Consider the following 13408-nt stretch of genomic DNA (forward strand, 5'->3'; position numbering starts at 1 on the left):
GAGGAATGATAACGACACATTCACACGATGGGAGTGCTTTGTACACCACACCATGTTACACGTATTGAACTGTGTGCTTCTCGCCTATGCAGATGTGTTTTTTATATATATTTATACTGGCACAAACAGTAGAACCATGGGCCTGAAAATTAATATGCAGAAAACTAAAGTAATGATCAATAACCTCGGGACAGCCCAGAGATTTGAGATAGGTGGCGAGGCAGTAGAAGTGGTAAGCGAATATATCTACTTAGGCCGAGTTGTGACCCCAGATCCGAACCGTGAGGCAGAGATTTTTACAAGGATAAGAATCGGGTAGAGTGTATACGGCAGGCATTCTCAGATAATGAATGGCAGCCTACCATTGTTTCTGAAGAAGAAAGTGTATGACAGCTCCATCGTAACGGTACTCACCTACGGGGCAGAAACCTTGAGGCTCACTAAGAGGGTTCAACTTAAACTGAGGACGACTCAGCGAGCGATAGAACGGAAGATGACAGATGTAACATTAAGGGCCAAAAAGAGAGCGGAGTGGGCCAGGAAACAAACGCCGGTTAAGGACATATAAGTAGAAATTAGGAAGAAGAAATGGACGTGGGCTAGGCATGTAATGTGGGCACGGCATGTAAACTTTGGTCATTAAGGGTAACAGAGTGGATCCCTAGAGAAGGCAAGCGTGGTTGGGGGCGGCAGAAAGTTAGATGGGCAGATGAGATCAAGAAGTTTGCGGGGATAAATTGGTCGCAGTTAGCACAGGAAAGGACAGTTGGAGATTATTGGGAGAGGCCTTTGCCCTGCAGTGGGCGTAGATAGGCTGATGATGGTGATGAATATGAACACATGAACAACTTGTTTAAATACACCCACTGCATCTGAAAACCCATAATGTTTTGCTCGGGAGGACAACAGGTTTCTTATTAAAGAACCCAGGTTATTCTACGTGCTTTTTATCCAGTTCATAGTTTCCATAGAAAACCTACCGGAAATGCACAAATTCCTGCTCTACTGCTGGACTGAATGGTGTGGCAGACGCAATACCTGCGAAAAAACTTAAAAATATAAAAAATCGTATATCCCCTACATGCCCAAGCTTTACCAAGAAAATTAAGGGCATGATAACAAATGAACTAAGCCCCTAAGTGTGCGGAAAACAAGAAAACAATGCTAGGCCTGATGGTGGTGATGATGATGAGTGGCACATATTAGTGGCCCAACTCTACGGGCACGTATACAGGGCCATATACACTGCACGTCCATATATACGGGGCATATAGGCGTGGGAAACGTTTTCAGCAGACCCTAATGCACCCAGAGTGACAGATTTTATATATGTGGTACAACCACGGGCTTCTTGCTATGCCGACGTTTTTTGCTACATGTTCACTTGTGGAGATGAACCATTGCGGCTGATGGCTGCATCCCCTGAAGTTGCTACTTTTTACACCCTTTGGTGCACATCACGGCAGTGGTTGAGTTGAACGGAAGTCGGGTTGGAAGAGGCCGTCCGTCCTGCGTGACCTAAAAAACTAGGCCTTGAATAAAGGAGCACTGACAACAATTTTCGGCGTTAATATTATTGCACAGTTCGTTTCCTTCACTCAACAGAATGCCCTGGGTGAAATATGAGCGGCCTGCGACGCGAAGAACATAGTTTAATTGGATCTCATTTATCGCACCGAAGGAGCAGCGCGCGGAGCGACACTCAGCAAATGGACATCAGTGACATCATCCAGGGAGAGCCAAAAGAAGTGACACGGCAGCGCTCGTCTAAAGATCGTAACGTCACTTCATGCGCGCGGCCCCACGAGCGGCGAGCGGGCGCAACACCCTCTCAAGCGGGCGCCGGTGACGTTCGCACAAGGCGGTGAGGTCAGGCAGGGAGTCTTTCATATGCGCCGTTCGGGATGAAAGCGCGGAAATCTGAAACAAACGATTTTCATGCCGTTCATTGTAATTACCTATCGCGGGCTGAAGTATTTGAAGTGCTGCTTCAGGTTCGCCAGTCCATTAAGCATCGATAAAAGCAATAAAAGTAACATAAAATTTTCGTGTCAGTGCTCCTTTAAGGCCTATGTGTGTATGCTTATTCGCGCATTGAACAGAAAATTCCCTTACTTTTTTGAGATCGCATACTAAAGCGAAAAACGAGCGCCGCGATACTAACTTTCTAAAAGCGATATGTATAGCCTTCGAGGGTGCGTGTACGCACAGACAGGGGGACGGAGTTCACGCTCATCGAATAAGAATCCAGCTAACTGCCCTATTGTAAGCGGTGCTAATAAGCTGCGCCGCTGAGATTGGGAGACACTTTATTGCGGCCCGCCACGGAAGCAAGGCAAGCGCAGCTTCCTGAGAAAATATCCTGTGTTTCCGAAGAATTGAAAGAGAATTTTGATGCCCAGTATTTTGTTCTAATAAAATGCACACAGTGTTTGTTTTTCTTGCTGCAGACAATCCGCACATGTCCAATCACTGTCGCATTTTCTTCAATATCGCTTAAGATTTTAACTTGTTCAAAGTGGAAACGAAAAGGAGGCCATGACATTTTATCACAACACTGGCGCCGTGTCTAAATCATTAGGAGTACCTGAGATGGTAAACACCGGTTTTATCTATCGACGAAAAACGGTGCCTCGTCAGTGTTCGTGTTGTTAAGTTGATTCACTTGTTGTAATAAGCATGTTTGTGTATTTTTAATGAGTTGTTTGGCTGTACAAGGCGTGTTACGTTAGACCTGTTTATTTACTTCTTAATTCGGTAAAATGCAAGTGTAGTACATCTTTATTTATTCCTTTTACTGTTGCAGTTTTTGGTGTTGTAGGTTATGCTCGTCATGTTTCTTTTCAGCGTAGGATGAGCGAGTATTTGTAGCAGATTTTTTTTATTTGGTTCCTGCTGCGTGGTCAGGGACATGTCACCTTAGGTGGAAGGGCTTCGTCAGTCACTACCGTTTCTGTGCATGTATTTTGACCCCTCGAAGAAATAAATTTGCGCTAACATTTTATTGCGTTGCAAAGCGTTTTCTGCGTCTGATTCTTGCGTTTCGGGGGCGAAGTTCTCGAACATGACATGCCACGCAAGTTCGTTATTGCACTTGTTCAATCTCATGAAAAATGTAGGAACAAAGTTGGCCATGGATTCGCTGTTCGTGGTAACCTCACAGTAGTGAAGATGCCCAAATTATTTACATTAAGTAGTGCAAGTGACCAAAAACACCAGGCTTAGAAGGGGATGGGTGCGAGTTAACGATTTTGAATTCATTTTCCCTTAAGATCGATGAATACACTGGATGGTTGTGCAAGCATGGCCTTGTATTTTACACATCCATATGTACGTCAAGCAAGCAGCTTCCAGCTGTATACTTGTCTTGAATATTTGAACAATATTCCTCAATACGTGCTATATGTGAGTCAGTCGACTTCGTGGCGCCTAGTGTCACTACATAAGGTCTCAGAGTATCGGCACCCTTCTATTGTGACGTGCCGCCGCCATGATCATTGGTCAGTTAGCATCACGTGACGTTTGTTTGCACTGCGAAGATTCATGGGCGCCGTCATTTTGTTAGGGACGAACCCCGTAATGTGCTCGGGCTGTCGGCGTATCCTGTCGTCTTCGTCTCATGTAGTCATGGTACTAAAACACCAGGACACGTTTTCCAAGTGATCGCGCTGAACGCTTCGTGCTTCAAAGACACGAGACTTTTACAGACAAGCTGTATACCTCCACCCTCCAACGGTTTCACCCCCGCGGGAAAGAAAGCCAAAGCGCTAAGAATGCACTTACACACTGCACACTTATACCCTGGGGCGTGTGCCACGGAGCATCTGTCAGCTATCAGAGATATCGCAGCCTCTCATATTCGCCCCCCAAAAAAGACGGAGATTACAAAGTCCTTTGGCAAGTAAAGGTACGTCATGCTAGGGAAAATTTCGCGTTTTTGTCTTTCCTTTAATGTTTTGACAATCGGATAATTCGACAATTTTTCGCCATCCAACCAGTGTCGAATTAAAAAACTTTTACTGCAAGTAATTGGAAACGCGGTGTGGTTACTGCTGCCTCGCCGCCGTAAGTGCATGCCACAATCTGGTCAATTAGATGCCTGGACGCTTTGGCTATTGGTGTTATTGTCAATGCGCGCATCGACACGTGTTTCGCATGGTACAGTCTAACCTCGTTATAACGAAGAAATATTGTGGCAGTTATTTAGTTCGTTATATACGATATTCGTTGTAACAGTAGAGGTAAATATCGGCTCGAACATATCGGCAATGGCTCGCGCAAAAATCCTAGACAGTTGAACGCATTCTAGGCTTTGAACCCGCTATAAACGAGAAGTCTACTCGAGGCATTCGAAACCAAATGGGCCGGAACATGACAACATGAAATAAAAACAGAACAAAGTTCATTTGCAAAACAAGCCTGAATCCTTGTTTATTTGAAGAAGGATGTGAGCTGGTCTTGATCCAAGCCTTTGATCTTATGACATTTAGTTTCGCCAGAAGGTAAAGGCATATGTCTACGAAGCCAAGTAATTAAAATGCACGCAAATAAAGTAACCGGACAAATACCCAAAAAGATTATTCGGTACTCTTTGTGCCCATAAGTGTCAATGTAGTTTGAAGGTTTCCATCTTGATGTGTGCTCCGTCTGTACGCGGCCTCCTTTGCTGTCCGAGAATAAACGTCGTAGTTTGAGTTGTGCAGTGAGAGGCGTCAGTCAACAGCCGCTTTTCCACACCGAATAAAAACACCAGAACCGAACGAGCGAAGCTTCACTGCCCTAGATAAAAATATCCCGCTTCACGTGTGTTGCGATCAAACACTGCCGGAGCTGTAACCACTCTGCCATTCATTCGATTTTAGCAACGCCCCGCAGCCCAGGCAAGTCTTTCGAGCAAGAAATCTTTACACTGACTCAGAGTATAAGCTGCCTCGCTTCGCCCTTGCGTTTCGTCCAACAGACCTCATTCCATTCACGCCTCGTGGCAGTCAACTCGTCGGGTCATGAGGACGCGGCAGTACTCAAAGTCACCTCGGAGGACGACGCGGCGTCGGCAGTCAAAGACTGGAGCGCCCGGAGAGGTCACGCGCGCGGACGGGCGTATGCATCAATGTAGTGAACCAGTGTGTCTCTCGGCAAGAAAGTGCGCGTAGTCCTCCTAGCCTCGACGAGAGGCTGAGTATGTCCCGCGTACGGGCACTTCCGCGTGTACCCGTTTAAATCCAGCCTCTCTCTCTCTCTCTCTCTCTCTCTCTCTCTCTCTCTCTCTCTCTCTCTCTCTCTCTCTCTCTCTCTCTCTCTCTCTCTCTCTCTCTCTCTCTCTCTCTCCAGGGCTAAGTTCGTCGACGGGCCCGTCGCGAGTGACAGCGTGACTCGACGTGTACCGACCTCCGAGAGCGTGTCACGCATGAATAGAGGGAACGCTGATGGATGGCCGGTCGGTCCGTGAAATGCAGGCATGCAGTGCTGGGCTTTCTTAAGGAAAACGCAGGCGGAGGATTAAGCAATTCACAGCTGCTTTCGCAACGAGCACCCATTCAGTGTAACTGTAGGGAAGGAAGAATTGGATACAAATTTATTAATTTAGGTCAAATTCAGAGCAAAAAGTCCCGCAACAAAAAAAAAAAGATGTTTGTCTGAGGATGTTTGCCTGGCTACAACCAAAGCTTCAGCATTCGTACGTGTGTACGAAATTCTACACCTATCTATGCTTATTCTATCCCTAACTGACATCGTATGATGGACCCCCTACTTACGATGGTCATTATATAGCGTGTCGTCGGCGCGTGACTTGCGTGCGTGCCGCCTCCCACCAAATACCAAAGACCACAAAAACACCGGAAACCAAACAACTGTCCTATATCACACACCGAAATATACATTTCAACTCCAGCAGCTAAATATATGGGCGGGAAGCAAGAACGTTTACAGAGCTGTCTACAATGCGGTCCGCGAGCGCATGTGGCACGTCGTGTGGAAATGGTGGGCGAATGAAGGACGAATATATACCGATATGGCCACCGTTGCTGACATGCGAGCCTCAGTGACGCGGTACTCTGATATCTTATTTAGGGCATCGCCTCCTGTGTAAAAATACAGGAGGCGAAGTCTAGGGACACTAGCTGAGGCTCAGCGCATGCTCCGAAAGTGCGTTCAGCTGGGCTCAGCTGATAGTTTCGAGAGAAAAAAAGAGGAAGTCGTTTTCTCTGACGGCAGTGCAGACGGAATTCGGTAACGTTTACAACTTCACTCGAAACTTATTCCGACAAAAAAATGAAACACCACGTAGTAATCGTCAACTTAGGTGCAAATTCCAGAGTAATTTTTTTAAGATACCCTCATTAGGCTAGAGAACATGTAACACTGGCTCTGGGTGCGAAAATTGGTATTCCACGTGGCTCTGCCGACGGACTCAGGTTTGGTCGGAATCTAGCCACATATAGCTTGGGTCTGAAAAGTGGCAGCGAAAGCCAAGTATTCAGAGTTTGGATCCCCACGGTGACTTCTCCCATTTTCTATCGCGCAGACGAATACTTAGTGCGTGCCAGCCATCGGGGAATGCTGCATCTGAAAACAGGAATGAAGCTCGAACCTACGTTCTCCGCCGTAAAACAGCTTCGTTGGTGAGCAAGGGCTGAGCGATAAATTGCATGAGCTCTGGCTTCTGAAATCTGTTCCTTAATTGGTATCACTGTGCCATGAGAAGCTACAAGTTTGGCTTATTAAGACACCTTTGTCCCGATAACGACGATGTCTTTTTTTTTTAAAGTTGCAACAAATAAACCCCGATATGAAAGAACATATGAAACGGAGCTCCCCAGTCACTTTAAGGATATTTCTATGACGAGACAGAAACTTATTTGTGCGCTTGGCGACCGTCAATCTAGGTCACGCTCAAGAAACATGACCAGATGATTGTACAGGTGCCATCAAAAGTAATGGGAGCACGGGAGCTACGGCCGAACCGCATAGGAGCGCCGTGTAGCTGCACCGGCGGCAATCGAAAGCAAGAGAACACGTAGGGCGCCTGCCGACAGCGGTAGCCAACCTATACAATACAAACCACTTTTAACCTGGCTTCGAGTATTCTTCGCATGCATACTGGCCTTGCCGATAGCTCTGTTAAAGATACATCTGACAGCGTCTTTGGCACACTGCCGGCTTACGCGAGCTGCCGGAGAAGCGGGGCTCTCACAGGGATCTGCCGTGACAGTTTTTGTTTCTTCAAACATTTTTAGGTGTGTATGCTATCAGCGCCATCGCCGAGACCAGTATGCTGCGAAGAATTGTGGAATTCAGGTTAAAAGAAGAGTTGTGAGATCTATAGGTGGGGTTGTCGCCGTCGTCAGGCGCGCATGCGTATTCTTTTCCTTTCCTTTGCCGCCGGTGCAGATACACGGCACTCCCATGCGGTTCGGCCACGGCTCCTGTGCTCCGATAACTTCTGACGGCACCTGTACCCGGCTTTCCACACTCGTTCCGTTCTATCTTATCATTTGAATGCTAACTCACGGTCAACACCCTCATAATTACGCTTTTAGTGCAGACCCATATCGCGTCACCCTAGCACTAAATTGGAAACATCAATATTTCTTGTCTTTTTTGGTTAAAAACCATGTTTGGTGGCTGAGATGGAGCTGATCGAGTGAGTTACCAAAAACTAATTCTTGCTAGAACAAAGCTGCATGTTGTACAGTTAAACCTAGATGTAACAAACCTGTATGTAACGAATTCCTCGATTTAACGCAGTTTTTCAATTCCCCATTTCCAGCCCCATTGAAGCCCACGTGTTTGCAACTTCCGTGTAACGAAGGTGTTGCGGCGGTGAACCTTGGTGTGCCAAATTCGCTACGATGATGAGCCATTGTTGTTTGAACTTTCTCTGAAAAAGTGGCCGGAAAAATTCACTAATTCGGCGAACTTTTCCCGCAACGCAAACTACTGTACGTTTCCAATGTGATCGCAGCGTCGGTTAGGTGCTAGGACTGCCTGTCGGCGTGCAGTTGTGCCTCTCCGCTGCCATCTGTGGGGTTAGGTCGTCTGTGATGAGTGCTGCTGCCAGAAAGCGAAAAGTTGTCTTTTCAAGACAAGCTCGCAATTTTGAATGCAGTCTCCGCCGGCTAGAAAGAAGAACGTAGCCGCCCTGTGCAGTATCCCAGCAAACACCCTCTCAACAATTGAGAGTGCGGCAAAGAGCATCAAGTTAACTTAAAGGCACCATTTGAGCATACGTTTGATCATTTAAACGGGTTAAGGTACCGATAAGTGTGAAAAGGCAAACGTGATAATGCAGTTACGTTTGTGAATCCGGAGGTAAGTGTCCCTGCTTCTTTGGTGTGCTGTGTAGTGACTAAGTTCGCGGGAAAGCAGCAGGCGCAAATCGCGCAGTTTTTCACTGTGAAATAAATCCTTTACGGTAACTTCACCACCACTAATCTCTAGCATTTCTGCTTCGTTCACGTGAGCATTAAATCGAAACTTGGATGTAGCAAAAACTTGTATGCAACAAAAACTTGTATGCAACAAAAACTTGTATGCAACAAAAACTTGTATGCAACAAAAACTTGTATGCAACAAAAACTTGTATGCAACAAAAACTTGGATGCAACAAAAACTTGGATGCAACAAAAACTTGGATGTAACGAAAAATTGCGGTTTTTTGTGAACTTCGTTATATCCAGGTTTAACTTTACTCATGGCCATTTTAAGTGGAAGAATAAAGACTTCAGATTTTCAAACACGTCATGGCCGTGCACTCACCCGTCCGTGTCGTATCGCCTCCGCCAAGGCGACGGCCGGCATCAGGAGCAGGGGGTCACGCGTGGGCTCGACGCGCTGCCTGCGTCGCCTCAGGTTCGCCACGAAGAGCAGCAGTTCGGCAATGCGGTCCAGCACACGCACCAGGAGTTCGCCCACTAGGGTCGGCACAGCCACCACCACAGCGGCCATGGTGATTCTCGAGCCGAAACAACACGCCCCCCACAAGGAGCACGGTAGCACAGGAAAACGGTCTACACGAATTTGGGCTGCCACTCACCACGCCTGATTCGCGGCTTAACGTAAACTCGAAGGTAGCACGAGGTGAAGCCTGAAATGAAAGAAAAGCAGTCCGGCTTCTGCTGCTCAGGGCTTGTCAAACGAAGAACGCGGCGTTATAGCTGCTGTGCCGGCTGGCTGAAGGAGCCCGGCAGCAGACGAAAGGAGAGCACGCCCCACTCTTGGAAGGAGCACGCGGCGACGCGGAGCGAGGGAACGTCGGCGCGCACCGGGCGTCAGCTGGGAAGGGTCACGACTGGCTTACCGGCTGCCGCCGTCTTCCAACGCGCACTTCCTTCGCTATTTTTTCTTCTCTTGACGGGCAGCGCCGCCGCTAGTCGCGCCGGTGCACATTGCCGCCGGTTATGGGGGTCCTTCCCCTCTTTTGTGTGCGCACCTGAGTTGTCAAGTAGGGAGTGTTTCAGCTTTCAACGCTTTTTTTTTTTTTTTCAGAATGTGACACTCGGCTTGCTATCGGGAGTATGCAGAAACCACTGTAGCGTTAGAGGTGAAGTGACCAGTTGTGCAGGTCTGCAGCAGCAATTTTTTTCCCATAGTTTTACGCTCTTCACCAACGCATTTATTTGTAGTTATGTGGAGGCATTGTGGGCGCTGATTTTTGAGCATGCTTGAAAAAATGTTTGTTTCGTCTTATCCGAACACACTATACGAAAGCCATGCGGTGTTGCGGGCACACTTGCGGTGATGTGATTTTGGTTGGAACAAATATACGGGTCGAAAAAATAACTGTTAAATTCCTATTTTTGTGCTACACACTGAAACTACGCCGGTGCTATTAGGTCCGCCGTAGGTACGGCCAACAGGACATCTGCACATTCTGACTATTGGAACAGTTGCATTAAAAACAGCCCGACCCTAATCAGGAATGAACATTGCTTAGAATCATCATGTTAAACACACCCCGAAGATGGTGAAGTCTGCGCTGAAATCTCGGATGTTCACACATCTACGAGTGGCATCACTGTATACAAGCTCTAAACCAGGTCCACGATTACGGCACTGAAAAACAAATTACAAATTACGCGCGGAAATAAAATAAATTAAGAAGCATGCTGTAATATATTAGCATACACAACATGGCATTACAATGTCACCAGGAAGACTGAATTGTAGTTTCGCCCTAAAAGCAGTCTAAAAAACTCAGGGCCAAAATTTTTTTCTAGTATATAAATATCTCTAATAGCGATCGAGGCATCGAAATTCCGTTCTGAAGCATTGCCTAACATTTTTTTACTGCACGTGTGAGAGAGGGAGACCATTCTAGAATGTAACTGCGGTGTTAAGAACGTTGCTTATGCAGAGTACCTTATAAGACAGCTATCGCACATTCTTTCTGGCAGAAATACAAGGGTTAATAATGCCCTAATTTTCAAATTGGGGTAACAGGTGAAGAGTTAAGAGTAATTCCATCCCTAACAGAGCGATTACGATGGTGGCGCGGAGTGGGACACATATTTTCCGCTTGATATGTCTCTGACTGGTATATTCGTATACTTTGCTTCACAGCGCTAGATTGGGATCAGTATAAATTAGGCATTGGTCATTGATAAACCAACTACAAGTAAACGTAAAGAAAACAACTGCTACGTTGTTTATGCCGAGATATAAAACGCTGATAGCAACGGAAGGACTTAGATTTGCCAGATACTGCCTAAAGGGCTTTGGAAAAACTAAACTGCTTGGGGCCACCATGAGCGTCAGCAGGACTTCGCCTTGAGGGGGGAAAATCCACTGTATTGAGGGGCAACAGGGACAGGGCGAGGGGACGGAACAATTGGGCTTGGCTGGCTCGAGGGGGAGAGGAGGTGGAGGCAAGGGCCCCTTTTGCATCCCCCTGCCGATGCCCATGGAGGTCACATTCATAGCCAGCTTAGTCGGGGTGATGATGTTGAGACAGGAATAAACTTGACAGAGCTGACGGGTTAATATGCCGTTATCGTTACTTGCTACCAACCAAAGTAAAGCTACTGCTGCAAAGTTCCTTATTTACGCCGCACTTGAATTACGCCCACTTTGTGTGGCTGCGACCTTAAAGAAGCAGCATATTCACCTTCTGCAGAACAGGGCTTTGCGTGCAATATATAAGTAAAAAAATACTTGGATCGTACAGCTGAGCTATTTCTGAAATTCAGGTGTGTAAGAATATTTATTTCTATAAACCCAGAATAATTGAAAGCTATAGAAAGGAAACTGAGAAAAACACGTTAAACCTTAAAGATTTAGCTGCTCTCCGTAGTAGTCATCATATGTATACCAGCAGACGAAATGAACCCTGGAGCATTCCTACCGGGCCGAAAAACGCACGGCATTCCAGATACTGTCGAATACATTACCCCGCATTTTGAACGCGCTAAGCATGATGGAGATTGATTTAACTACACTAGAACGCCGACAGCTGCCTCAAACCGCTTTCTTAATGTAAAATGTAACCAAAGAAAGCTGTTGTCTTTTCTACTTGCTTTTTTACGGCTTCCTGCGTTTCGCACGCATGTCTGAATTGTATCATGTTTTGAGTGGTTTGCCCTAAGTATGCATTTTATCTGCTTTGATGCACATTTATTTTGAGTTAGAGCCCAAATGTGCTCGTTGATGTATTTGGGCTAGACCACAAGCCACGGTGTCTAATTTGCGCTATTGTATTGTTTTCTTTTCTACTGTGTTTTTTTCCTTTCGCGAAAAATATTCATGTGCTGTACTGTTCGTGGCACTTTATTTATGTACACAGTAATTACAGTTTTGATGTCTATTCTTGTGATGCATGAGTGTCACTTTTGTATTCGCAGTTCAGCAACTATGCCTGCGTTGCCGCTTGACCTTTCATTGTAAGGGACAGGGACCCGTCAAACTGCGCACGCAGTTTTTTTACTTTTTCTTACCAATTCAAACTAGGCAACATATAATATTGAATAATTTTTTTTTAAATTTGAAGTCACCAACTGCGGTTAAAATTTCCGGAAGAAGAAGCAAACGGTCCTTAGGTATACCTGACAAAGATACAAGACAATTAACAAAAAATATTATGTTGAAATACTTGAAAACTACACCAATAAAAGGCACCTAAATAATTCAAACAACTACAACTAGTAACGACATGTAAGCTGAAATTAGAGTTTCTTACGGCTTCGGTGTTAGGCTGAGGGGTTTGAGGACGATAGGTGCAGGGGTTACTTTATATTTGTCAAAAATCTAAGTAACGTACCCTGCAATGTTTGATAAAGCTGAGGGTTTTGCTAAAAAATAAAAAGAATGCAGTAGCTAGTGCTGTACCGACCAAAATTTTCAAGAATGCTTGACATGGGATACGTGAACAAAGGCGAGACATTTGCTGTGCAACTTTCCAACTATGCTCCAGGAACAAGATGAACTACAGTAAAGCCCGCTTATATCGAACAGCGCGAGGATTGTAAAATAGTTCCATTATAGTAAAAATTCGACACAGAAAGTGAAGCAAGAAAAAACGTACTTGAGAGCAATCCTGCCGACGGTGTCATGGGCTAATACTGAGCTCTTTTCACCCTGCAATTCACTATTGATACGCCACTTTCTCGGAAAGACAACCATCATTTATTGGGGCGGAAGAACTGCGTGAGTGTAGCCTGCTTCTTGGAGCGCAGCGTGTTGCTGGTGAGTGCTTGCTCCGCGGTATCTAAACAGTCGACAACACAAGACTGCTGCCCTCAATGACACTGCAGCATCGCCGTAGCAGGGCCACCGCAGCGACGGCTTCACTCGTGCTCCTCGGAAGCGGTGCTAGAGTGAACTAGAATACTTGTATTCTAGTTCACTCTAGCGGTGCGGAACCCTCGGCGACTTCGACAGAGCGGAGACAAGCATGGATACACGCGAATAACGGCGAACCCAGCGAACCGAGCAAGTGCGGGGCGGGCAGCGAGTGGCGCGGACTTGAAGATCGGTGACACCGCAGCCCGCAGCGCCCAATGTGGCGCTTTCGGCGCCAACGGCCTGCATGCGTGGAGCTGGTCCACGCTGCCACGGCCGTTTTGGACGTGCCCGAGCTCGTGCGGGAGTCGAAAGCGACACCCGCGCCAGCGCTGCGCGCCGATGATGTATTGCGGCAAAGCCTGCCGCATGCCTAAGGAAAGCGAAAAATCCCGCGCGGGAGACTTCGATTCATCCATTGTGAGCAAAATAGAGTTCGATATAAAAATTTTAAATGCATGTAATTTTTACCAGAATTATACAAGGGTTCGATGTAGGCAATAATTCGATATATCCATGTTCGATATAAGCGGGCTTTACTGTATATGAGTTTATTTCGGCCCGTCCCGCAGACGTCATTCTCTGTACAGAAACTTAACCTTCAGTCCCGCAGAACCATCGTTCCCAGGAA

The 13408-nt window shown here is 46.4% G+C and overlaps 1 protein-coding gene across 1 annotated transcript in view; it reads right to left on the reverse strand.

Moving 5' to 3' along the window:
• Positions 1–9384, reverse strand: part of LOC144147280 (fatty-acid amide hydrolase 2-like) — a 68609-nt gene extending 59225 nt beyond the window's left edge. The window contains exon 1 of the mRNA XM_077679377.1: positions 8761–9384. Coding sequence (XP_077535503.1) covers positions 8761–8949 — 189 coding nt within the window. The 5' untranslated portion in view covers positions 8950–9384. The remainder of the gene's footprint in view (positions 1–8760) is intronic.
• Between the last annotated feature and the right edge of the window lie 4024 nt (positions 9385–13408).

The sequence above is a fragment of the Haemaphysalis longicornis genome, unplaced genomic scaffold (genome assembly GCF_048455015.1).
Source record: "Haemaphysalis longicornis isolate Haplotype H1 unplaced genomic scaffold, Haemaphysalis longicornis Haplotype H1 scaffold_7, whole genome shotgun sequence".
Lineage (NCBI taxonomy): Eukaryota > Metazoa > Arthropoda > Arachnida > Ixodida > Ixodidae > Haemaphysalis > Haemaphysalis longicornis.